Raw genomic sequence first — 25,011 nt, 5'->3', positions numbered from 1 at the left:
TGTGTGTGTGTGTGTGTGTGTGTGTGTGTGTGTGTGTGTGTGTAGCCATGAGACCACATGATGGAAGTTTCAGGAATGGAGGACAGCAAGTGCAAGGCCTAGGGAATGGGCAGGGGTGGGAACAGTGCAATCAGGGAACAGCAAGGAAGCCAGAGCCAAGTGGGGCGCGGTGGAGGACGGTCAGGAATGGGCCACTGCGGTTAAGATTATGGACTTCACTGTGAATGAGCCGGGAAGACACTCGGAACTTTGAGGAGTGATGTGATCTGATTCAAGTTTTAGAAAGATATTAAACCAAAATGTATAATAACAAGTAGGAAAACCAAAAGGTACATTATTACACACCACAGGAAAAAGTAGACCGAACAGCCAAACAGCTTCTCCTATGAAGTCAGATTTGCACAACTGAGGGAGTTTTTAGCTCTCACTCTAGAGTTTTGTTTTCTCAATGCATCATCAAAGTTGGAAAGCTGAATCTGTCTTAGTCTGCTTTTTCTTTGCCACACTGCACAGCATGCGGGATGTCAGCTCCCCAGCCAAGGATCGAACCCACATCCCATGCATTTGAAGTGCAGGGCCTTAACCACTGGGGCCCCAGGGCAGTCCCTTTAGTTTGCTTTCTTTGAATAAAAGATGCCCCAGAGGATGGTTCTCACCTTTCTCCAGCCACTCTCTCCCCTCCCCCTGAGCTCCAGCTCACGGGCCACCTCCATTTTCACACACACCAGCGTTCTCAGCTTGGGTCTCTGTGCCGGCTGCAGCTCTGCCTGAAAGTCTCCTCACTCACGTCTGCATTCTTGCCTCTTTTTACTCCTTGGGCGGGCTTCAGCTCAAATGTCATCTCAGGAGAGAAACCTTTGCTGACCACCTTCCCTAAAGGGGCGCCTCCCACTGCTCTGTCATCGCCCTGGTCCTCACCCCTGTGTGTGCTCAGTCACGTCTGACCGTGTGTGACCCCACTGACTGTAGCCGCCAGGTCCTCTGGTCACGGGGATTCTCCTCGCAAGAATGCTGTAGTAGGCTGCCATTTCCTAGTATATACATAGAGTCGGACAGGACTTATTGACTAAACCACCAGGAACATAGAATATACATAGCATATACATAATATATGGGATTCCCTGGTAGCTCAGCTGGTAAAGAATCCACCTGCAATGCAAGAGACCCTAGTTCGATCCCTGGGCCAGAAAGATACCCTGGAGAAGGGATAGGCTACCCACTCCAGAATTCTTGGGTTTCCCTGGTGGCTTAGATGGTAAACAATCTGTCTGCAATGAGGGAGACCTGGGTTTGATCCCTGGGTTGGGAAGATCCCCTGGAGGAATGCATGGTTAAATCAAAGAATACTGTTAAAGAACCCTTAGAATGAATAAATAGAAAATAGATGTATGTGTATGTGTGCTCAGTCACTCAGTTGTGTCCACCCCTTTGGGACCCCATGGACTATAGCTCCTCTGTCCATGGAATTCTCCAGGCAAGAATACTGGAGTGGGTTGCCATTACCTCCTCCAGGGGATCTTCCCAACCCTTAGGTTCTTTAAAATAATTAGCAGTTAGAAGTATTCTTCAGGAGGAAATAGAAAGGTGGCTTGTAACTGACCAACAAGTACAACTTTCTGAGAACATAAGACAATAACCTGTGACGTGTGGCTCTGCATGGGACAAAACAGGGCTGCTTCAGGCAGGTTACAGTTTCAGATTCCATCCACCCGGCAGAGGAAAGGGAATCACTCCATCCCTCCCCGTGGGACCACGCATCCTCTTGGTAATGGTCTGTTTACTGCCATCCCATCCAGGTGGGTGGAGAGGAAAAGACACCTGCTCTGTGACAGGCCCCAATCTGAAACCTACAAGGGCGACAGCAATGTCGGTCCCAGGGAGGGGATGCAAACCCATCCCAGCTGAGCAAATGATAGCAACAGGTGAATTTTCAGTAGTTTTCAAGACTTACACCAAATTATACAATAAAAAATATTTCCTCAAGACTTCCAGAAAAAACACTTTGCTTCTCCATATCTAGGGGACTTCTCTCCACTCTTTTTTTTTTTGATTATGTACTTATTATAGAATACAGGGGAAAGGCTTAAAACTGCCCAAAGAACACTTAAGAATACATTTTAATTATTCAAATGCCAAAAAAGTATTAAATTCCATCCATTGCTTCCAGTCTTTATTTAGGTATCTTAAAACACTTTTGCGATCATGCTATATGCATGGTTTTTCAAAAATTAAAATTACAGCACGTTTACTTTTCCATGTGATTTCAAATTCCTTGTATCTAATAGAGATTTATTATTTCCCTTATGAGAGAACATTTAAACTACTATTATGCATTAATTTTATCTTTATTTTTAAATTTATTATTTTACTTTATATAAGTTTAGAGATTCATTTTGAGGTGATAAACTGGAGCTTATGAAATTCCCCAAAGCACCATCAGTACTGAGTTTCACATCCCAGCCCCGCCCCTGAAGGACCGGGCAGAGTCCACATGGCCCAAGGATCACGCCCCCCCTCAACGCGCTCCTTGCCCGCCCTCACCTGCCGCAGTGTACCACCACCGCGACCAGGTCGTACATGCGGTCCAGGTTGACTGCATCGCTGGAGGTGTTGAAGAGCCGGAGCTCCAGCGGGAAGACCACTCGGTAAGAGAGCTTGGTGTACCTGTGGAGCTGCTCCATGTACTTGAACCGCTTGAGGTGCAGGGCCAGAATCATGGGCAGCTTTTTGACCCTCATCCTAAAAAAAACCATGGAGTAGAAAATCAGTGGTACCCAATCCCTGTGAGTGGGACCGATTATACCACCGCCTGCGCAAATGGAGAGCAGGAGGGGGTCCAGCAAACTTCAAACCAGCGAACATCCAATCCACTTGCCAGAATAGAAGGATGCTCGCTTAAACAGAGTCTATTCGCCTAACGGGAGCCGAGTAAGCAGAGAAAAGGGCAGTGGGGCCAGGATGTGGGGGGTGGGGTCATCTGTTTGGTCAAAGGAGACATCCCAGCACTTACGTATCCATAAAAACATGATGCACAATTGCTCTACATCACTGCCCTCTGCCTCCCAGGGAAGAACGATATTTGGATAATCCCTCAACTCTGAGATAATGGAGAGGAGGGGTCAGTTTTTGAGAAAAGCAGGCTGGGGAGAGGACAAGCAGAGGGTGGATTCTGTACATACAGGTTCTGAGAACTGACAGACAGGCACGCCTCAGATACCCACCGCCAACTGGTTACCATCAGATAACCAGGCATGCTGGGCCCATTCTCTCTCCTTACTCCTGGGCTCCTGGCCAAGTCATTTCCCTTTTCTGGCTCTCAGGTTCCTCACTTATAAATTCAGAGATTGATTGGATTAGGGCTATATTTCTCAAAATAGGCTTGTGAGAGCACCAGAGATGTTAGTGGATGCAGGGTTTCTGAGGCCAAGCCAGGATGCTGCTCTCCATTCTGTTCCTAAGTTCCTCCTTGCACATCCACATACCAAAGGCTTTGAGAAATCCTGCAGAAAAGGACTGTCTTTTGTTCGAAGCAGCAGTTCTGCAACTTACACGAACATGAAAAGCTCTTTTTTCAACTAGATGACCATTAAGATTCTTCGGCAAGAAGTCACAAAGACAACAGTTTATGGAGATAACTCTGCTAGAAGAGGATTTTCTGGTTACCTTCGAGGACACCCTCTTTGAAGGTCCTGAATTATTGTAAATGCTGTTCGACGTATGCATATTTTCCATGAATTATTGTTTGTAAAGGACAAATTCAATAGAATATTATTTAGAAATCTATTGAAAAAAATCCTGTTCATAAAAGTAAGCAAAACCACACCATGAGCAGAAACATAAGATTCATGGGGATCCCTATTATTTTTCAGGAACACAGCATTTTAATGTATAAAACTTTCAGGGTTGAATAGAATATGCCTTCATGCTCCACTAGAAGACCCAAGATGGCCTGAGGCAGACTTAGTTTAGATTATATGGATGGGGACAGAGATAAGCTCCCCAACCACTAATGAATGTTAATTCCCATCTGCCAGCACAATGACTAACCTTTCTCCAGTTCTGAGGCACCAAAGAAAGATGTGCATGTCTGGGGAGGAAGGACTGGGAGGCTGGTAAGAGAAACTCGTTCAGCTTCAGCTCTAGACCCCTCATGGTTTTAGATGGTAGGAATGGGCATCTGTGAGTTATCCTGAATATGCCACAAACCATGGGCAGGGTAAGCTTAACTCATGGTAAAGCTTCACAGGATAGTGAAAATGTCAAGTTTCTTGGCTTCTGGGGACAGAACACAGGGAAGGACTGGTTATTCCACATTGTTCAAGAGCTGTAACTGGCCAGTGCTGGTACAAAGATGGGCAACCTTGGGTCTTGTATCAACTCTGAATATGATAACTTTTTTATTACCCATCCATAGACTAATGTTATTGATTTCCTCATGATTCCTTATTAAATGATTAGTATTACTTGTCTCTTCTCCCTTCTAAATAAGCAGTTCCAACATTAGGCAATACTAACAGTATTACTGGGTGACCACTATGTGTTATGTACCATGCCGAGTCCTTTTTATAGGTCACCTGTAATCCTAAGAGGACAGCGATCACACTCGCTCACCACTTGTTTACCCAGCATGAGTATCTGGCCACTGAATGAATGAATGAACAAACAAACAGATGAACACGTGATCAGGTGAATGAGCAAGTTCCCCAGGTACGCACTCTTATCCTGTTTTCAGTGAAGAAGGTAGCTGACTTCTCCAAAGCTACTTGGCTACGAGCCCTAGGAACTGGGATCCAGAAATCAGCTCTGCCAGGCTCCACGGTCTGGTCCCTTCCGAGGACAGGAAGCCACCCCCTGGGCTGAACCCTTACGCACCTTTTCTGGGCCTCCTGCTTGCTGCAGCAAGTTTCACAATAATACTTCTGTTCACTACACAGTGTTTCTGTGTTGCTGAAATCTCTGCAGAGAAAAATATTTTCAACTTAAAAGAAGTCCAAAATGTACTCAGTTTACCACGTCCTAAACTCTCTGTTACCTGTAGGGTGGTTTTTTTTTTTTTTTTTGTAGGGTGGTTTTTAAGTGAATGTGGGGAAAGAAGTCATGAGAAAAGATCCTTCCTGGGAGCAAGTGCTATGATGATTAGAGCGTGTTCACTGGGCCGGGTTATGATTTCACCATGAGAGATTTTCAAGTAAGCATTATTTAATGGGACACAGATAGATCTAAATTAGGGTTTCCAACTGATTCAGGAGAAAAAAAAACAACTCAAGGTTTTTAAGAGACAGTACCTGAAAACTGGAGATAAAAATTACAATAGAAAAACACTAACTATAGTAAAAGCCAACCATTACGGTGAAAGTCAAGTCCAAAAAACCATCACACAAAATGCCAGGAGACATTACTACATGGTTAATGAAAAACGACCTGTCTCAGGTGGTCTACATTTTCAAAGAGCATGGAAGATAATAAAATTTAAATCGTGTTCAATGGCCCTTATATTGAACTCAGAGAGTCTCAAATTATCAGGAGATGACTACCAACCCCTGCTCCCCACCTCCCCACATGCTGGAAGAAAAGAACTCCTGACTGCCTCCTCTTGAGAACAAACGCCACTGGGATGCTATATCTGTATTCACCTCATCATAAGACTTTACTATACTACTGATGATAGCTTTCATTTTTTAAAATGTCATGGCTTTTCATTCTTCTCTGCTCATCAAGATTCTACTTAACATTCCTGGGGTACTGCCTCAAGGACTGAATAGAACATCCAGAATATAACACCCTGGAGTCTTGAAAAAGGCCGTGACATTTCCTTATTCATAGGGAGTGTCCTAGCACTCGATTGACCAGCTTTTACCAAACAGAAAAGGTTATTTACGTGGTGTTACTAACTCAATCACTTAAATAGAGCCTATCAAGAGAATACATAGATTATTCATTCATTAGATTCCCCAGCGGCTACCGACCATCCCCTGGACTGGGTGCTGGGGATCCACAGGGAACGTGTGCTGTCACAGCACACAGCTTACCAGGGACACACGCAAGGAGCCATTTATAACACTCAGTGTTCGGTGCAGCTTAAACATACATCATTTCCTACTACTGACTCCCCTGCCCAAAGCTCTTCGATAGTTTCTTGGTGAATTCAGGAATAAAATCCAAATTTCTTTTTTAACTTCTTAAAAAATTTATTTGACTGTGTTGGGTCTTCAGTTGCAGCATGTGGGATCTAGTTCCCAGGCCGGGGATCGAACCCAGCTCCCCTGCATTGGGAGCTCCGAGCCTTAGCCACTGGACCACCAAGGAAGTCCCTAAAATCCAAATTTCTTGCTATGCCAACAGACTGTCTGCTCTTCTGACCGTCTCCTGCCTCCCCGCCTCCTTCACCCTGCTCCAGTCCCCGGCTGGCCGTCTCTGCAGCGCCAGGGTGCACGCCCTCCGTGCGCCGGGGCACTTGCTAGTGCCATTCTTCTCTGCACGGACAGCTCTCCTTCCAGATGCTCCCAGCGCTGGCCCTGCTCGTTGTTCAGAGCTCAGCTTCAACGTCACCTCGTTGGAGAGGACTTCCCCTCCTCTGCTGCTGTCCTGTCTCCCTCTGCGCACTCATCACCATCTGAAACACCCTCCGACCTGCGTGTGGATGGCAGTGGCCCCGAGTCGCGCCCGCTGCCAGAGCCCCACACCGAGATCGCCTGACACACAGCGGCGCTCCACGCGGTGCGCCGGCTGAACGGCGAGAGACGCACGGGTATCAGGTCCCCGGCGAGGCACGGAGGACGGAGACACGGACCTGAACGGGGGCAGTTCAGCATGCTTCCCCAGGGGGTGGTATCCGAGTCAGACTCCCAGAAAGGGAAAGTGAACCAAGGGATTAAGAGTCCAGGACTCCACACAGGGTGAAGGCCGTGGCCGAGAGGCATGAACACAGAGCGCACTTCCTAGAAGCCGTGTGGACCCTGCAGCCCCCTCTCTGTGGGCTTGACAGCATCAGATGGTGCTTCCTGGACCATGTCCGGCAGCACTCGGGAGGAACCGAGGCAGCAACCGGAGGGGGTTGAAAAGCAAAAACACGGTTTAGAAGGCAAGTATACTCAACCCTCAGACTCCAAGTGCCTGATAACCTGATACAGACTCAAACTCAGCTGAACGAATACTGCTCAGCTCTTCAGGGAGTAACTGTTGTGAAATCTCTTCTTGGTCTGCAAAGGATTTACTGGGGTAGAAGACAGCAACCAAGAAGGGGCAGTGAGTCTGGGTGAGGGTGGACAGTCATAGTTCTGGAATGTCTACCACAGACAAACCTCTCCTCTATCCTACTAGAGAATCAGAGTAAGTCGGGCAACAACACTGTAAATAAGGTACACTCCAATAAAAGTTAATTAAAAAAAAGAAGACCTCAGGCAAGTACAACAAATAAGAAATTACACACTTTCTACTCACCCTAATTTCTCAATAAAAAATGTTTTTGTAGATCCACAAAGGTAAAAACATAGCAGAAGTTGGTACTTCAAGATCCGATTCACCATCCTGCCCAGCCCTAGATGACTGGAAGCTTGTTGCCACAGGAGAGGCAGGACAAAGCCCTCAGAGCATCTGTGAGTCAAGAACTGGAAAATGCGGCTAAGTTAGAAAGACGGAGTGGCCCCAGCAGGAAACTGAGGCACAGTGGATCTGTCAGATGATGCTGTACAGTTGTTGGAACAAAAGAGGGCAACAGATGTTGAGGACACTTCTCAATGAGGAAATCAAAGAGGAGAGGAGAAAGGTCTCGGGATAAATTACATCAAAGCACAGAGGAGAGGTTATCGGGAAAGCACATAACTCTGTATTTCTTGAAAAAGAGTCAAAGAAACACTTTTTCAAAACACACTTTGGGAGCAAGTCTAATATGAAACACATACCTTCATAAGGACTATAAAGCCTAATGGAAATGTACACAAGAAAACTTGAAAGAAATGGAGAACGACTATGTCTCCAGGTGAGATGGCTACAGGTTGTTAAGAATAGCTATCGTGACCAAAGTAATGTCTATGTTCAAGAGATAACATTTTTTATTTAAATCTTAACCTTTCACTCAACACATCAGCTCAAAAATTGATTAAAAAAATTCTCAAGCTAGGGAGTCTTCTCAATAATATCATGTTATGATGCACATTTATAAAATAGTGGCGCAAGAAGAACAAAAACAAAACAAACAAACAAAATAAACAGCGCCACGCAGAAAGGAGCTGGGGTTCACTCACATGGCCGCGCCACGCAGAAAGGAGCTGGGGTTCACTCACATGGCTGCGCCACGCAGAAAGGAGCTGGGTTTCACTCACATGGCCGTGCCACGCAGAAAGAAGCTGGGTTTCACTCACATGGCCATGCCACGCAGAAAGGAGCTGGGGTTCACTCACATGGCCGTGCCACGCAGAAAGAAGCTGGGGTTCACTCACATGGCCGCGCCACGCAGAAAGGAGCTGGGGTACACTCACATGGCCGCGCCACGCAGAAAGAAGCTGGGGTTCACTCACATGGCCGCGCCATGCAGAAAGAAGCTGGGGTACACTCACATGGCCGTGCCACGCAGAAAGAAGCTGGGGTTCACTCACATGGCCGCGCCACGCAGAAAGAAGCTGGGGTTCACTCACATGGCTGTGCCACGCAGAAAGAAGCTGGGGTTCACTCACACGGCGCACCATGCAAAAAGGAGCTGGGGTTCACTCACATGGCTGTGCCACGCAGAAAGAAGCTGGGGTACACTCACACGGCGTGCCATGCAGAAAGGAGCTGGGGTTCACTCACATGGCCGCGCCATGCAGAAAGGAGCTGGGGTACACTCACACGGTGCACCATGCAGAAAGGAGCCGGGGTACACTCACACGGCCGTGCCACGCAGAGAGGAACTGGGGTTCACTCACACGGCCGCACCATACAGAAAGGAACTGGGGTACACTCACACGGCCGCACCACACAGAAAGGAGCTGGGGTACACTCACATGGCCGCGCCACACAGAAAGGAGCCGGGGTATACTCACACGGCCACGCCACGCAGAAAGGAGCTGGGGTTCACTCACACGGCCATGCCACGCAGAAAGGAGCTGGGATTCACTGACACGGCTGCTTTGCCGGCAGCTCCAGCCTTGCCTGGCAGTTGAGGGGGTCTACACACACCTGTAACCCACCTTCCATGGCATATAAGCTAGGAAGCTTTGCTCTAGAGTCTACAGCCGTGGTTCGCTCTGCTGCTCATCAGAATCACCAGGGGAGCTTTCAAAACAACCTCAATCCCCCATCACTCTGTCCCAAGCCAAGTTACCTGAGAACGTCTCCAAGAATCAGAGGCACCATTGTTCTTAAAGCTCTGTGGGCTGACAGCCACTGTCCCCAGTGCTTCGCAAATATGAACATGCGCGGGAGCCACCTGGAAACCTTGTCCAAGTGCAGGCCCTGACCCGAGCACTCATTCCTGAAGGAGACCAGAGACTCTGCCCTACTAATGACCCAGGTAATGTCCATGGCACTAGCCCGCAGACCCCTGCGTGAGTAGCAAAGATCTAGGGCAGTGGTTCTCAAACGCTGGCAGTATCAAAACCATCTGGAAAATTAAGGAATAGTAGATGCCCAGGCTCACAGAAGTTAAATATCACCTAGGCCTCCGCTTTTACCAACTTCCCCAGATGATTCTGATATTCTCCAAAGTTTGAAAGCTACTGACTCAAGTGTTAAAAGAAGGTTAGGAAAAAGAAATCCACAAGAAAGATGTGTCAGATATTAGCAAATACCATATATCAGAAATAGCCAAAACTAAGACACAAGCCAGATAAACAGAGAAACTGACAGATAGGCATATAGCAACAGACTTGTGATAGAGATGCATATAAACTTGGCACAGAGAAGTTTCCAAAATGAAAAGACATTTTTTTTAAAAAGGAAGAGTAATTTTGAAATAGAGCTTTGGGAAAACTAAAAAAGGCTGACCTCCCTGGCCCTGGCAGAATGGGCATTTTTAATAAGAGGAGGACAGAGGAAGGGGAGAGTGGTGTCAGAGCATGGAGCACTTTGAGGAGAAAGGGATGTTTCTGTGCGGGAGCCCCTGGGAGGGACTAAGGCCCTGAAGTGAAAGACAAAAAATGCCCAGAAGGACAGGGGGGCAAGATAAACACGCATTTTAAGTTTTTGCCTGCAGCCATCCCTGAACTTTTCAAAAGAAAAAGAAATTTCTCAGTATCCTCCTATGATGCAGATGGCTCGCTCTGCCTGCCTAAGACACAGTGCTGAGATGTGAAATGTTAGAAGTATAGCTCAGCTACAATACGGCTTTAATGGCTTCTCCAGACCTGTTTCCTGAATTGACCACTATTGATATCATCATCTCTCTGGGACAAAAGTTCACTGAAAACACGTCGTAATTGATCACCTTCTGGAAGAAGGTGGCAGAGATCTTACATTTAAATCCTACAATTTTAGCTTGATTTTTAACTTTTCTCAATATCAAAATAAATGATATCACACCAGAAGAGATATGCAGGCATGATGTCAAAGAAGAAAACTCAATTCTAGTTTGAAAAACAAATCCTCAAGAACGCAAACCACATTAAGCCATGAAAGGGGCCAAAAAAGATCATCATCATTCCTTCTCTTCTGTCTCAAATAGAGCAAGCTAACGGACCAGCTGGCATCATTTATTCCTGGGACTCTCTCCTGCGCTCTGCTCCTCTGGGAGAGGCTGGGAGGCCGCCACCCCCACCCCAGAATGCTCAGTGGTGAGCAGCCACGGCTGGCAGGCTCCTCTCTGCTGGGGAGGTGAGCTCTGAGGCATCGATGAAGGCAGGGCCAGGTAAGTCAGCCAGCGTCTATCTTCAGGATGATGTACTAAGGGGGAAGGGCAGGCCCTTCAGGAATATCAGCCTGGACAATCAGATGAGAATCTGATGTTGTTTAAAATGTATTCTGAGGCTATTCTGTACCTACCCATCCCCGCTTTAAGGCCTCCAAATGCCTCTAGCCTGCCTTCATCAGGTATGCATTGCCAATGGATATATTTCCTCCAGAAAAAAAAGTAGGGGGACTTAGTTCTGGGTTACATTTGCCTATAAGAAGGCTCCCCGATGGTCTCAAAAGGCTGCTCTCAAAGCAACAGCCACTGCCAACTGCCCTCTTGAACAGCCCAGGAATTTCTCAGAAGGGAGGGGAAGCAGTCAGCCTCCTAGCTCCCCTTCTCCAAGGAGAAGGGGCAGGCAATATCCTTTGTTCTGTTCCCTCACCCATGACCAGCTCTGGCATAACTTTATAGCTTTTTTGACTCCTTGTGATCACAAAACCCTGAGGAAATCAAAACTGGCTTCTTTTCACAGGAATATAAAAAGCCCATGCCAAAAACAGAACCAGTAAGAAGGAAAAAAAAAAAAAAGCCATCCTGGCCTGCAAAATGCTTTGCAAACAGAGACCATAATGTGTCCTGGAGACCTGGACCCAAGGCATCTGGAGACAAGGGATGAAATGCCAGACCAGCAGGAGGTGCGGAGGTAACTTGGTGGGGACGGGGAAGGCTCAGCCTCCTGGGAATTCGAGAGTAACCAGCCCCCAGCTCACACAATACATGACACCCAGACAAACCGGGACGCTCTGCCAGGTTGGAGTTGGTGCCTCTGCCATGAAAAATGACTTTCTAATAGTCGACAGCCACAGCAAGTCCCTTTAATCTAAAGAGTTCCGAGTAACCTGAACTCCTGATAGAACAATTCTGTCACACGATGCCCACTGATAAAGATCAACAGGGCCGGAAAGACAAAGACAAACTCCACATGGTATCCCTTACGTGTGGAATCTTAAATGTGACACAAATGAACTTATTTACGAAACACTCACAGACACAGAGAATAACAGGCTTGTGGTTGCTGCGGGGTGTGGGCAGGGGTGGAGGGTTGGGAGTTTGGGGTCAGCAGATGCATCCATTATATACAGAATGGATGAACAAGCTCCTACTATACAGCACAGGGAACTGTATTCAATATCCTGTGACAAAGCAAGAAAGAATGCACATACATGTATAGCTGGGTCACCCTGTGGTACAGCAGAGATTACCACACTGCAAATCAACTACACTTAAATAGAATACATGTTTAAAATAGATAAATAAAACCAACAGTGCCCTGAGCTGATGAGGCCTTCTAAGCAATGGGAAGGGCCACCCAGACCACCTCGTCTGTCCTGGCACCCCCACTACCAGGCACTCTCTAGACACGTTTAATGTCCTTCAAAGCACCGATTCCTGTCTGTGCATTCCCACTAGACTGTCAGCGCCATGAGATACACACCTGATTCTCAGCCTTGACCTCCAGTGTCCAGAAGAGCAGGGCTGATTATAAGTTAAAAGGAGGAGAAAGCAATGGGGACAGGACAGTGAATTGTGTCTCCACAGAGCATTAAAAAGCAGAGTCACTTTGCCAACAAAGGTCCGTATAGTCAAAGCTATGGTTTTTCCAGTAGTCATATACGATGTTAAGAGTTAGACCATAAAGGCTGAGTGCCGAAGAATCAATGCTTTTGGCATCAATTGTGGTGTTGGGAAGATGCTTGAGAGTCCTTTGGACTGCAAGATCATCAAACCAGTCAATCCTAAAGGAAATCAACCATGGATATTCACTGGAAGGACTGATGCTGAAGCTCTAATACTCTGGCCACCTGATGCAAACAGTCGACTCATTGGAAAAGGCCCTGATGCTGGCAAAGATTGAGGGCAGGAGAAGGGGGCAACAGAGGATGAGATGATTATACAGCACCACTGACTCAAGGACATAATTTGAACAAATTATGGGAGATAGCTGAAGGACAGGGAAGCCAGGCGTGCTGCAGTCTATGGGGTCACAAAGAATCAGACACAACTTAGCAACTGAACAACAACAAACCAACTCTGAGCACATTTTCAACCACAAGTCAAAACACAGTATCTGCAGGAACCCTGGACGTGTGTTACTTACACTCAGGGAACCTTACCTCCCCCAACCCTAATAAGGAGGAAGCCTTCTTCCATGAATGAGCTCTACACAACGCTGCAAGATGGAGGAAAAGGCAATGCCCTCATCGGTTCTCAGTTCAAAGGTGCATAATTTTTAAAATCAAAGACTAGATTAGCTTAGAAAAAGAAAGGAATGGTAGGCATCCGTAGCATTTTTCAACTTAATTGTGTGACTGTGATGGGGTGTGTCTGTGTGTGTGGAGAGGCAGATGAGGGCCCAAAGCACACATCTGTATTAAAGATTAAAACCTTATTTTTAAACTTAATGACTAATGACTTCCACTTGATCCCCTCGCTCCTCAGCAGGACTCTTCTCTAGACAACATATACTTATTTCTAATCTCCCTCGGGAAAGAAGAAATAGAAAATAATAGGATTACACTGGTTTAACAGAAAGGAAGATTATCTCCTGAAGAAATACAGGAAATTTTCCTCCATGACTTACTAGCCTCATCAAAAACTCAGACCACAGTCAGAATTCATGAGGTTACCTTAGACAGTGGGTAATAGACGTGTTCTGCTCCACATCAACAGACAGGTCAAGAAAATCTTCATCTTTGCTGCTAACCTGAGCAAAAAAGGAAAAACCATTAGGCATAAAGTACATAACAGACAAGCAGGTGTAATTCTGAATACTTTCAGGGGACCAAAACCCGTAACTGCAGTTAAAGGCCGGTGTGACTTTGTATATTCACTGGCAACTGGTTAACCTTGAAAACAATCCCAAACAAGAGAAAACTCTAAATTCTTAGTTTAGCCTTACCTGTATCCCAGCTTTGACTTAGGCTTTCCACAATTATAACTCAACCAGATTTCTCTTCCTGACCTTTCCTTTCCCCCACTGTTTCAAAGCAAGAAATATCAGACAGGTATCCTCACAGCTCAGCCTGGCAGAATGGTTAACAATGGAAATAGAAAAATGACAAGAGCCTTACAAACCTACTGCTCAGATGACTGCCCTCCATTAAGCTGTCTGCACTTCTGCCAGTGCCCTGAAATCACTCCCTTCCTCTGGTGCCTCGTCATTCAAACTGCATGTGGGGCCGGAGAGCTGAAAGTGCTATGGGCCGGAGGATCACCCACCTGCACACACAGCCGTCCTCTGGCCCAGCAAGTGCCCTTCTGCAGAACGCCCGCTGCTGTCCGGGGTACCACCCAGGCCTGGAGCTTGGGCTGCTTTGCTTGCTAAGTCACTTCAGCCATGTCTGACTCTTTGTGATCCCATGGACTGGAACCTGCCAGGCTCCTCTGTCCTAACCTTCCAGGCGAGAATACTGGAGTGGGTTGCCATGCCTTCCTCCAGAGGATCTTCCCGACCCAGGGACTGAACCCATATCTCCTATGTCTCCTGTGCTGGCCAAGTCGATCATCAGTCCTGACTGTTTCTCAGCCTGCACAGCTAACACCACACCACTTCTGGGTCTGTACTTAACGAAGTTCACCAGCTAGCCTAGCATTCCACCGTCTTGGAGTAGGAGGGGCAAACTAGCCCAGCAGCAACTTTAAGATGCCCAGTCACCTGACAGCAGGCAAAAATAATACGTCTATAAATGTAACAACTATCCTAGGAGCCAGTACTCCAACATTCAGAGATGTGGACATAATTCTTCCTATTTTTATTAGCACACTGAAGAATGGGTGCTGACAGCTGCCCAGCTCCATATCCTGTCTCTGCTACTCACAGTGGGCAACTTTAGGCCGCTCTGTACCTCAGTTTCCTCATCTGTAAAGTGGGAGCAGTAAGAGTATCTATTTCATAAGGTTGTTATGAGAATGAAATAAACTAATACGTGTAAAGTGCTTTAAGAAGTCGGTACTCAACAAATCCAGGAGGGGCAAAATATTTTAAATGGCCTAAAATGGTCAAAAAGTTGGGAATGGGTTACTACGTTGGGGGCATAATATTACATGAATTACGGGACGCCCCTCCTGCACTTCCGCCATCACCATGAGAAAGGTAACCCGGCTGGCCCAGTGACTGCTGCCCAGTGACTGCTTCCCCGAGGAAGATGCGAGCCCAGAGAGGACAGTGGTTCTCACGAAGGTGTCCTGGCCAAGCCCAGACTACAGCTCAACCCCCACCAGCCTGTGGATACATGTGTGAGACAGCTGAGATGCAGGCGCACAGGTTTGAGCAAGGCCAGCTGGATCAGGCAACTCCCCACCCTCCCAAGGTTGCAGAATCACAGTGAAAAAATATCAGAGTTGATTTAAGCCTCAGAGTTTTGGGGAAGTCTGTAACAAAGCAACAAATAACCAACAGCTCTATTTAACATGACAGGCATTCGTCCTTTCATTGCACTTGGCGGATACTGTGTTTTTTATAATTCGAAGATTTGTGGCAGCTGTGTGTCAAGCAAGTCTATCGGTAACAGCACTTGCTCACTTCCTGTCTCTGTGTCACACTTTGGTAATTTTTGCAACATTTAAAATTTTTTCATTATTATTATGTCTTATGGTGATCTGAAATCAGTGATCTTTGACGTCAGTACTATGGCTTACTGAAGGTTCAAATGATGATTAACATTTTTTAGATTTAAGTGTTTTTTAATTAAGGTATATACATTTTTTAGATGCAATGCTATTGTACACTTAAAAGACTACAATAGAGTGTAAAAATAACTTTCACATGCACTGGGAAACCAAAAAATTTGTGTGACTTGCCTCTTTGTAATATTGTAAAATAATTGCAGTGGTCTGGAACCAAACTCGTAATACCTCCAAGGTATGTCTGTATATACTTTTTATTTTTATTCATTTATTGTCAGCTTCCCCCTTACTAAAATGAAAGTTTGAAAGCCTGGCTTCAGTGATGACTAAGATCCTGTCTTCTAGCACTCCTCCAGAACACTACAAACTCAGATAAAGCAATGGAGAAGAAACGAAGACAGGCAGATGGGTGGTCCACACTTGGAGGAGGAAGAGCTGCAAAGAATGAATTCATGGTTTCACAGCCTTTAGCTGAGGATTCATGGGGGGGAAAATGCAATCTTTCTGGTTTAGGAGTCAGAAAAACCAACCTGGGAAACCATGTCCACTGGGAAGGGAAAAAATCTGAGGAGGTATTCCCAACTCCATCTGCCTGCACCTCTGGCTGACCCCCGAGGCAGGCTCACGCAGAGCACACTCTCAGCACCACGGCTGGAGACAAGAGGGCTGGCCCAAGGGTCAGGCTCCTGCCTGCGAGACAGGGTCTGCAGCTTGAGTCCAGCCAACACAGCTACCTGCTGAAACTAAAGCAACTCCCTGGATAAAAACAGCAGAACCCAGAGACTCTCAAACTTAGCATTCTCAGTGTCTCCAAACTTATGTGAAGAATCAGGAAAATGGAAGATATCCTTAAATAAAAGGAAATAACTGAGACCAATCCTGGGATGCCCCAGATGTTGGAAGTTTCAAGAAACAATGATTCTAAAGAAGCTATTGGAACTATCTTCAATAAAGTGAAATATAATATATTCACAGTGAACCAAAACATAAGACAGCAGAGAAATAGAAACAAAAAAAGAATCAAATGGAAATTCCAGAACTAAAAAATTAATACACTGTTGGACTTAACAGAGATCTGGAGAGAGATCAGTGGATTTGAAGATAGAACAATGGAAATTATCCAATGAGAAGAATAAAGGAAGAAAAAAGATTGAAATAAAAATTAATAGATAGTCAGTAAACCTGTTAGAAAATATCATAAACTAATGGGAGTCCCAGAAGGGGAGGAGAGAGAATAGGGCAGAAAAACTATTTGAAAAATAATGGCTGAATATTCCCTAAATTCAGTGAGAGACATACATTTATAGATTGAATATACTCAATAAGAATCAAGCAGGATAAATACAAAGAAGGCCAGCCAAGGTCAAATTGTTGAAAGCCAAAGGTGAAAAAGCAAATCTTAAAGACATGCAGAGAGAAATGACGCATGACAGGGAGTTCTAAGGATGATCTAGTGATTGGAATTCTAGTGATCTAATGATTGGAATTCTAGTGATCTAGTGATCGGAATTCCGGGCTTTCATGACTGTGGCCCAGGTTCAAATCCTGGTTGGGGAACGGAGATCCCACTATAAATAATTTTTTTTTTTAAATGACACATTATCAGAGAATGATTTCACTAGAAGCTGGTCTCTCATCAAAAATTCAAGGGCCAGAAGACACTGAACTTCTTTAGTGTGCTAAAGGAAAAACTATCAGAACAGAATTCCTGTATCTGATTAATATATCCTTCAAGAAGGAAGACAAAAAAATGAACAGAATTCATTATTAACAGAACTGCACCACAAGAAAGGTTAAAGGAAATTCTTTAAACCAAAAGGAAAAGTTACCAGATGGAAATCCAGATCCTCAAGAAAAAATGAAAAGCATCAAAAATGGGAATTGTGATTTGTCTTGTGGGGGTTATAATATGTGTAAATGTAATACATATAATTACAGCATAAAAGACAAGGAAGGTTGGGGTGGAAGGAATAGGCACCTACACAGTTATGAGTTAACTATGTTTTATGCAAAATGTAACATTAGTATTAGGTTGGTGCAAAAGTAATTGTGGTTTTGCAATGTTGATATTTGCCATCTGATATTGGAATACATTTTAAATAAATGTGGTTATGTTATATATCTTTTTTTTTGTTATACATCATTTTAAAACGCATTTCTCACTTTGTTTTTTGCTAATAATTTATTACTTGCTCTTCATTTTATATTTATTTTAGACAATGGAAATGACGTTAGACAAAAAGCAAATTCAAGCGATTTTCTTATTTGAGTTCAAAATGGGTCATAAAGCAGCAGAGATTAACTTCCAACATCAACACGGAACAGCTAAGGGGCGTACAGTGCAGTGGTGGGTCAAGAAGTTTTGCAAAGGAGACGAGAGCCTTGAAGACAAGCAGTGCAGTGACCAATCATTGGAAACTGAGAGACATCATCGAAGCTGATCCTCTTACAATTACAGAAGTTGCCAAAGAACTCAGCGTTGATCAGTTCTACGGCTGTTCGGCATTTGAAGCAAATTGGAAAGGTGAATAAGCTTGATAAGTGAACGTTTCATGTGTTAGTCACTCAGTCATACCTGACTCTCTGCGACCCCATGGACTGTAGCCTGCCAGGCTCCTCTGTCCAAGGGATTCTCCAGGCAAGAACAGTGGAGTGGGTTGCCATTCCCTCCTCCAGGGGATCTTCCTGACCCACGAATCGAACCTGGGTCTCCTGCACTGCAGCTGATTCTTTACCATCTCAGCCACCAGGGAAGCCCTGAATGCCTCATGAGATGACTGCAAATCAAAAAAAATTGTCGTTTTCAAGTGTCATCTTTTCTTATTCTACGCAACTACAACGAACCATTGCTTGATTGGATTGTGACACTGGGCGAAAAGAGGATTTTATACAATAACTGGCCTGACTGAGGAGAAGCTCCAGAGCACTCCCAAAGCCAAGCTTGCACCAAAAAAAGTCGTGGTCACTGTTTGGTGGTCTGCTGACTGGTCCACTACAGCTCTCTGAACCCCAGTGAACCATCACACCTGAGAAGTGTGCTCAGCAAATCGATGAGATGAACTGACCACTGCAGCACCTGCAGCCAGCACTGGTCAGCAGGAAGGGCCCGACTTCCCCACGACAACGCCCGACTGCACATCGCACAACCAACACGCCGAAAGTTGATCGGACTGGGCTACAAAGGCGTGCTTCACCCGCCACATTCACCTGACTTCTTGCCAATCGACTACCGCTTCTTCAAGCATCTCCACCACGTTTGCAGGGAAAACACTCCCACAACCAGCAGGAGGCAGAAAATGCTTTCCAAGAGTTCGTCAAATCCCAAAGCACGGACTTTTATGCTAAAGGAATAAACAAACTTATTTCTCATTGGCAAAAATGTGTTGATTGTAATGGCTCCTATTTTGATTAATAAAAATATGTTTGAGCCTAGTTATAATTACTTAAAATTCATGGTCCAAAACTGCAATTACATTTGCACCAACCTAATAACTTTAAGGGGACTGTGAAAAGTATACTATACTCTCCAAAGATACACTAAGAGAAAAATTAAAATGGAATTATTAAATATAATACATATATATACATGCACAAATAATCCAAAAAGGGGAAAGAAAAAAAAAATCAGAGGAGGAGGAATAGAGCTCAGGAGGAAAAATAGAAAATAATTAAATGGAGCATCAAACCCAACCATGTTAATAATTAAACACTTTTTTCAAGTGAAAGTTTTAAGTTGGACTTTTTTCTAAAAGCAAGACCAGTTATATACTGTCCACAAGAGCTATACTTTAAAAATAAACAAACAGATAAGCTAAAAATAAATGGGTAGAAAAGATATACTACATAAAGAGTTAACATGCATATATAGTGGGCTACTTAATATAAGAAAATAAGTTTTAGACAAAATTATAAGTAAAAAAGCTATTTCCTAATAATTGGGTCAATTTACTAGAAAAACATAATTAAAAATACGGAAGTCCTTCGTAGAAGTGTGAAAGTGAAAGTGAAAGTTGCTCAGTCGTGTCCGAGTCTTTGCAACCCCAAAACCTATACACTCCTTGGAATTCTCCAGGCCAGAATACTGGAGTGGGTAGCCTTTCCCTTCTCCAGGCCAGAATACTGGAGTGGGTAGCCTTTCCCTTCTCCAGGGAATCTTCCCAACTCAGGGGTCGAACCCAGGTCTCCCACATTGCAGATTCTTTACCAGCTGGGCCACCAGGGAAGCCTAAGAATACTGGAGTGAGTAGCTTATCCTTCTCCAGGGGATCTTCCTGACCCAGGAATAAACCGGGGTCTCCTGCACTGCAGGCAGATTCTTTACCAGCTGAGCTACTAGGGAAGCCCTAGTTCCTTGTAGCAAAGTCTCAAAAATATATGAAGCTGGAACACTTCACCAAGAAAAAAAAAAGAATGAACCACTTACTATAACACAGATGAACTACAAAAATGTTATGTAAGTGAAAGAAATCAGACAACAAAGACCGCATTTGTATGATTCTAATTATATGAAGTGTTCAAAAAAGGTAAATATCTAAAGACAGAAGTTGATATAATCCCACAAGATGATATTACATTCCCATTCTTGATGCTGCTCAATACAAAGGATCTTATTGGTGTGATAGAAATGTTTTAAAACTGGATTATGGTCATAGTTGCACAATCCAGCAAATCACCAAAAAAATATATATATATATCTTTTTTGCACTGAATAGATAAATTTTATGGTACATAAACTGTACCTCAACAAATTTGTTTTTAAAAAGTAAAAAAAATTCATGAAGCAAAAACTGACAGGATTAGAGGGAGAAATAAGACAATCCCACATTATGGTTAGATATTTTAACATTCCTTTCTCAACAAATTACATAAAACCAGGGTTGGCAGGGGGAGGGGGGGAGTTAAGAAAAACACAGACAATCTGAATAATTCTACCAATCGTCATGACCTACTGATGATTATAGAATATTATACCCAACCACTACAAAATACAAATCATTTTCGACTCAATGGTTCTTAATAAGGGAAATTTTGCCTTTCGGGGAATATTTGGCCATGTCTAGAGACATCTTTTTCCGAAGCGACTGAACTGAATTGAGCTGAGTGACATCTTTGCTGTCACATCTTTGGGGGTGCTATCAGCATCCAGTAGGTGGAAGCCAGGGATGCAGCTAACCATGCTCAGAGCAGTACCCCACAACCAAGAAACACCGGATCCAGACGGTTAACAGTTCTAGGGTTGAGACACCCAGTTTTCAAGTACATTTACCAAGACAGACATTGTGTTAGGATCCAAAACATGTTACAATAAATTTTAAAAGACTGAAATCATACAGAATATATTCCTTAACCAAAAGAGAATGAAATTGGAAAACATTAAAAAACCTGGGAAAACACCACGTGTTTGAAAATTAAACAACATACTTCTAAGTAATACATGAGTAAAACGAAAAAAAGACACAAGAGAAATTAGAAAATATTTTGAGCTACTGACAAAGAAAACATATCCGGATTTGAGAGATGCAACCAGCATTGGTTGCATGCTAAAAGGAAAAAGTAACCAGTGCTAAAAGGAAAAAGTATAGCTTTAAATGTGTACATTAGTAAATAAAAGAGCAGGTACTGTCTTTTCTGTTTGCTTTAACTGCTATATCTCTAGTACTAAAATAATTTCCATTATTTAATAGATTAATATTAATATTCACTAAATAAATGAATACATAACTGAACAAAAGGCTGAACAAATGAAAAGATATCTAAATGCCAACAGTGGCATCTGGGTGGCAGAATTATGGATGATTTACTGTTTATACATTCTTGTGCCTGATTTTTAAAAACATAATTCATGGGTATTATTTTTAATCAGTAAAACTTTTTAAAAACTCAAAATGCCCTTCTTTGAGAGATAATAAAAGGAATCTAGCCAACTGAAATTCACACATAATTTAGATAGTTCTACTAAAGTTCTTGTACTTAAAGGGGGATAAAAACAAAGAAACACTGTCTCCCGTTAAATGCAAATCTTTTCCTCTACTTAATTATTCTAGGGAGAGGGAAGAAAGGTACAAATCTAATTAAAGGACTGGAGAAAGTAACTTTCTCAATTCCCAGTGCAAACTGCTTCCAGAATTAAGAGTGAGCAAGTGCTGCTCAGGTGGGTTAGCCAGGCCAGGGATGTCAAAACACGGCACTAACTCTTCCACGTGGATTTTCCTCTCTCCTTCTCCCTGTCTCAGACTGACATAGTCAAAAGCAGTGAGTGATCAAGCAATTTCCCCCTTTTCTCTCTTCCCAGGAAACTGCCAGAAAATAAAACCATTTTCTTCCCACACAGAAGAATCTCATTCTGGTCTAAGTGAAAACACAGCTTGTCTCCAAGGAAACATATATATCGCTAAGACTCCAATACTCTCAGTAGGTACAGGCTACATCTTATTCTCCTTTCTTCCCTCCTCATTCCGGGCATGGACTTCCTCAGCAACTAATTTTAAAAGACTGGAAGAGATCCTACTTGCTCTTCTTTTTAATTACAAATTAATAGAACAAATTAATATACAGGGCATACATAAAAAATCACAAGCTTTGCTAAGTTCCTGAGTAATTAAAATCCTATTCAAATGTGCTTCTAAATTCCCAGCAGCCTTTACTGGGCTTAGCAGTAAAGGTGACCAGGTGGCGGCTCCATGCTGTTCTGCTAGTAACTGAAAACTGGCTCAGAGGCGATGCCAAGAAGGTGGGCTCAGGAAAAGTGGCAATGACAGCCCCCCTGAATCCCAGGAACTCAGAACCATTACTCAGCGACCACGTGCCCACCCCCCACTGCTCCTCTGTACAGGGCTCAGAAGCTCTACTGAATCCATTTTAACCTTGGCAGACAAAGCAAGAAGGAGCCTACAATTGGCACTTAATAAAGCAGATCTTCAGATAAACTTCTGGCTCTAGCAACAGATATAAATGCGTTAAAGCCACTGAGAAGCTATGAAAACCACAAATTTGCAAAGCAAAAACTCGGATTAAACAGAAAGGGGAGAAAATTAACAACAACAAAATTAAGCTCCAACTGGTGCAGCAAATCTTGTGATCCGAGCAGAGGATAACCAAGGGAGCGCTGAGGCTAGACTGGAAAATCCCATGCCTCAATTCTAAAGTACCTTGGTCAAGGTCATCTGGAAAATTCGGCACAGGATGAGCCCCTTAAAATTGTCTCCCCAGTTCTACTGCAGAATGAAAACCGGCTGTTCTCCATAAACTTTTCCCTTGACATTTGCACTGCAATCCCAGGCAACATTTACAAAGGGTGAGACCCAGAAAAAGACAAAAATCATTGTTGTCTGAAAGCATGAAGACTGGCATAAAAGATTTTTGCACAATTGGAGGAACTACCAGCTGAGGCCTCCCAAACAGCGAGGCTCCCCCAGGGGCCAATTTGCTGCTCCAGATCCAGTGCAGTTTAATCCCACTGTGAGCACTCACTAATGGCCTTGGCAATTCCGCCGGAAGCACTCTGAAAAGGCTGCTTGCCCTGGGCAGAGGTCAGTACTCAAATGGAGCCCTGTATTTCTCACCCTGTGAAGGAAAACTTACGGTCTTCTTTTACACTAAGTTCTCAACATTCTACAATAACAACAATGAAAAAGCCTGCAGACTATGTATTTTCTTAGAAAGTAGATGGCTTTCTAACAATCAGAGCTTTCTAAAAATGGAAGGCGTCGCCGGGGGAGATTGGGTTCCCTATCGCTGGACAGAATCCAGCAGATGCTGGTGACCAACTGGCTAGGACGTCACTGGAGGGACTTGGACACAGGGCGAGAAAGGATTAGGTGACTCCTAGGATCCCAACCAGTTAAAGTCTCTAAGAAAATGGAGGTGATTATCCAAGTAACTCCAGAGGGGGAAAAAAAACAACTCTTGCCACAAATCTAATTATTACTATACAACACAGGAAGCCCAGTCTGGCGCTCTGTGATGTAGAGGGGTGGGATGGGAGAGGGATGGGAGACTCAAGACTCAAGAAGGAGGAGAGATATATATAATTATGACTGATTCACATTGTTGTAGGGCAGAAACCAACACTGCAAAGCAATTATCCTCCATTTAAATAATAAATTAAAAAATAAAATTGTGGTGGGGGAAAAAGATTCAGGTTTTTCAAAGCGCACCATCCTCCACAAAGACACAGTCTCATTGTTTTCCGCAAATGAAGTATAAATGGTTGGAATGATTGGAATCCCACTGAAATAAACACTATGGTATGATACAAAAGTTTTGGAGGAATCTTTGGGCACAGGCTTCTGATCCACAGTAACCCTCCATGAACTAACAGGCTCAGTAATAGCTTCTGCAATACAGTTGTCTGGGGGTGCAACCTTTGTATTTGTTGGGATTAACTGACTTGTTCTTAGACAAAAAAAGAAATTACAAATGTGACTGAGCCTATCTGAGCCTTTCTGAAAATCCATGCAGAGAATCACAAGATAGATTTAGTAACTGTGTTCATTTCAAAGATAACCAAAAGGATTAGGCCAGCGGTACAATCTGGGGAAGGTTACCTGATTAAATGAAGAGATGTGATGACCCATTGTTCTGATTCCTGTATCAAAGCTCACAGAACACTCTGTCCTCCTACACAGAATTTTGCAATCATAATTACAAAACTCATTATTCATTTTGTTATGTCTATCATTCATGCTCAAACTTCCAGAAAGGCAAAGATCTCACTGCATCCTCAGTGTCTATATCTTTACTTAGTACATGTGAAAGAGAAAAAAAGGTATTTATTGAATAAAAGGATACTTGTCTATACAGCCACTATATTACCAAAGTGAAGATATCAGAATAGTGGGTATAGACAAGAATGTGGAGAAATGAGAATACTTATACACCAAGTGGGAATTTGATATTTTCAAATCAGTTTAATGATAAGCACACCTAATGCCCTAACAAATTTACTTCTGTGCATATATCCTAAAGAAACTAAATTTATGTATACGAGATTATATGTTAGAATGTTCATTGCTCATAGTTGCCCCAAATTGAAAACAACTAAATATCCGTCAGCAGTAAAATGGATTCATGAATTGTGATATTTTCAGGCAATAATTAATTCAATAGAAAGCAAATATTAAGAAGTAAATCTCAAGTAAATAGCTTGTATCATAAAAATTAAGAGTTGTATAAATACTGACATAGGACAATGAGAATGAATGAACTAAAGCATCATGTAACAACACAAATAAATCTCACAAGGGTTAGTGAGGAAAAAAAATAGGATGCAAAAGAACACATATTGTATGATTTCATTCATATAGAGATCTAAAATAAGGCAAACTGAACTATATGTTTTAAGGATGTAAAGGTAAGTTCTGAGTTCTACCAAACATTCAAAATGTATACAAACTCTCCCAAAGAAAATATGGACTATGTATGGATCATGTTTGGATCCAGATTTGAATTAATTAGCTGTTTAAAAAAAAAAAAAAGACATAGAGAAACTTGAACACTGAGTGAATAACGATCTAAAG

At 43.5% G+C, this 25,011-nt stretch overlaps 1 protein-coding gene across 1 annotated transcript in view; it reads right to left on the bottom strand.

Annotated features, from left to right (window-relative positions):
- USP46 (ubiquitin specific peptidase 46) overlaps positions 1–25,011 on the bottom strand; it is a 62,927-nt gene that overhangs the window by 5,507 nt on the left and 32,409 nt on the right. The window contains exons 5-7 of the mRNA XM_043906788.1: positions 13,495–13,571; positions 4,873–4,956; positions 2,542–2,739 (exon numbers count right to left, since the gene is read on the bottom strand). Of these exons, the coding sequence (XP_043762723.1) occupies positions 2,542–2,739; positions 4,873–4,956; positions 13,495–13,571 (359 nt within the window). The remainder of the gene's footprint in view (positions 1–2,541; positions 2,740–4,872; positions 4,957–13,494; positions 13,572–25,011) is intronic.

Source organism: Cervus elaphus, chromosome 6 (assembly GCF_910594005.1).
Source record: "Cervus elaphus chromosome 6, mCerEla1.1, whole genome shotgun sequence".
NCBI lineage: Eukaryota > Metazoa > Chordata > Mammalia > Artiodactyla > Cervidae > Cervus > Cervus elaphus.
The sequence above is the reverse complement of the archived record's forward strand: the minus strand, read 5'-3'. Positions and strand labels throughout refer to the sequence as shown.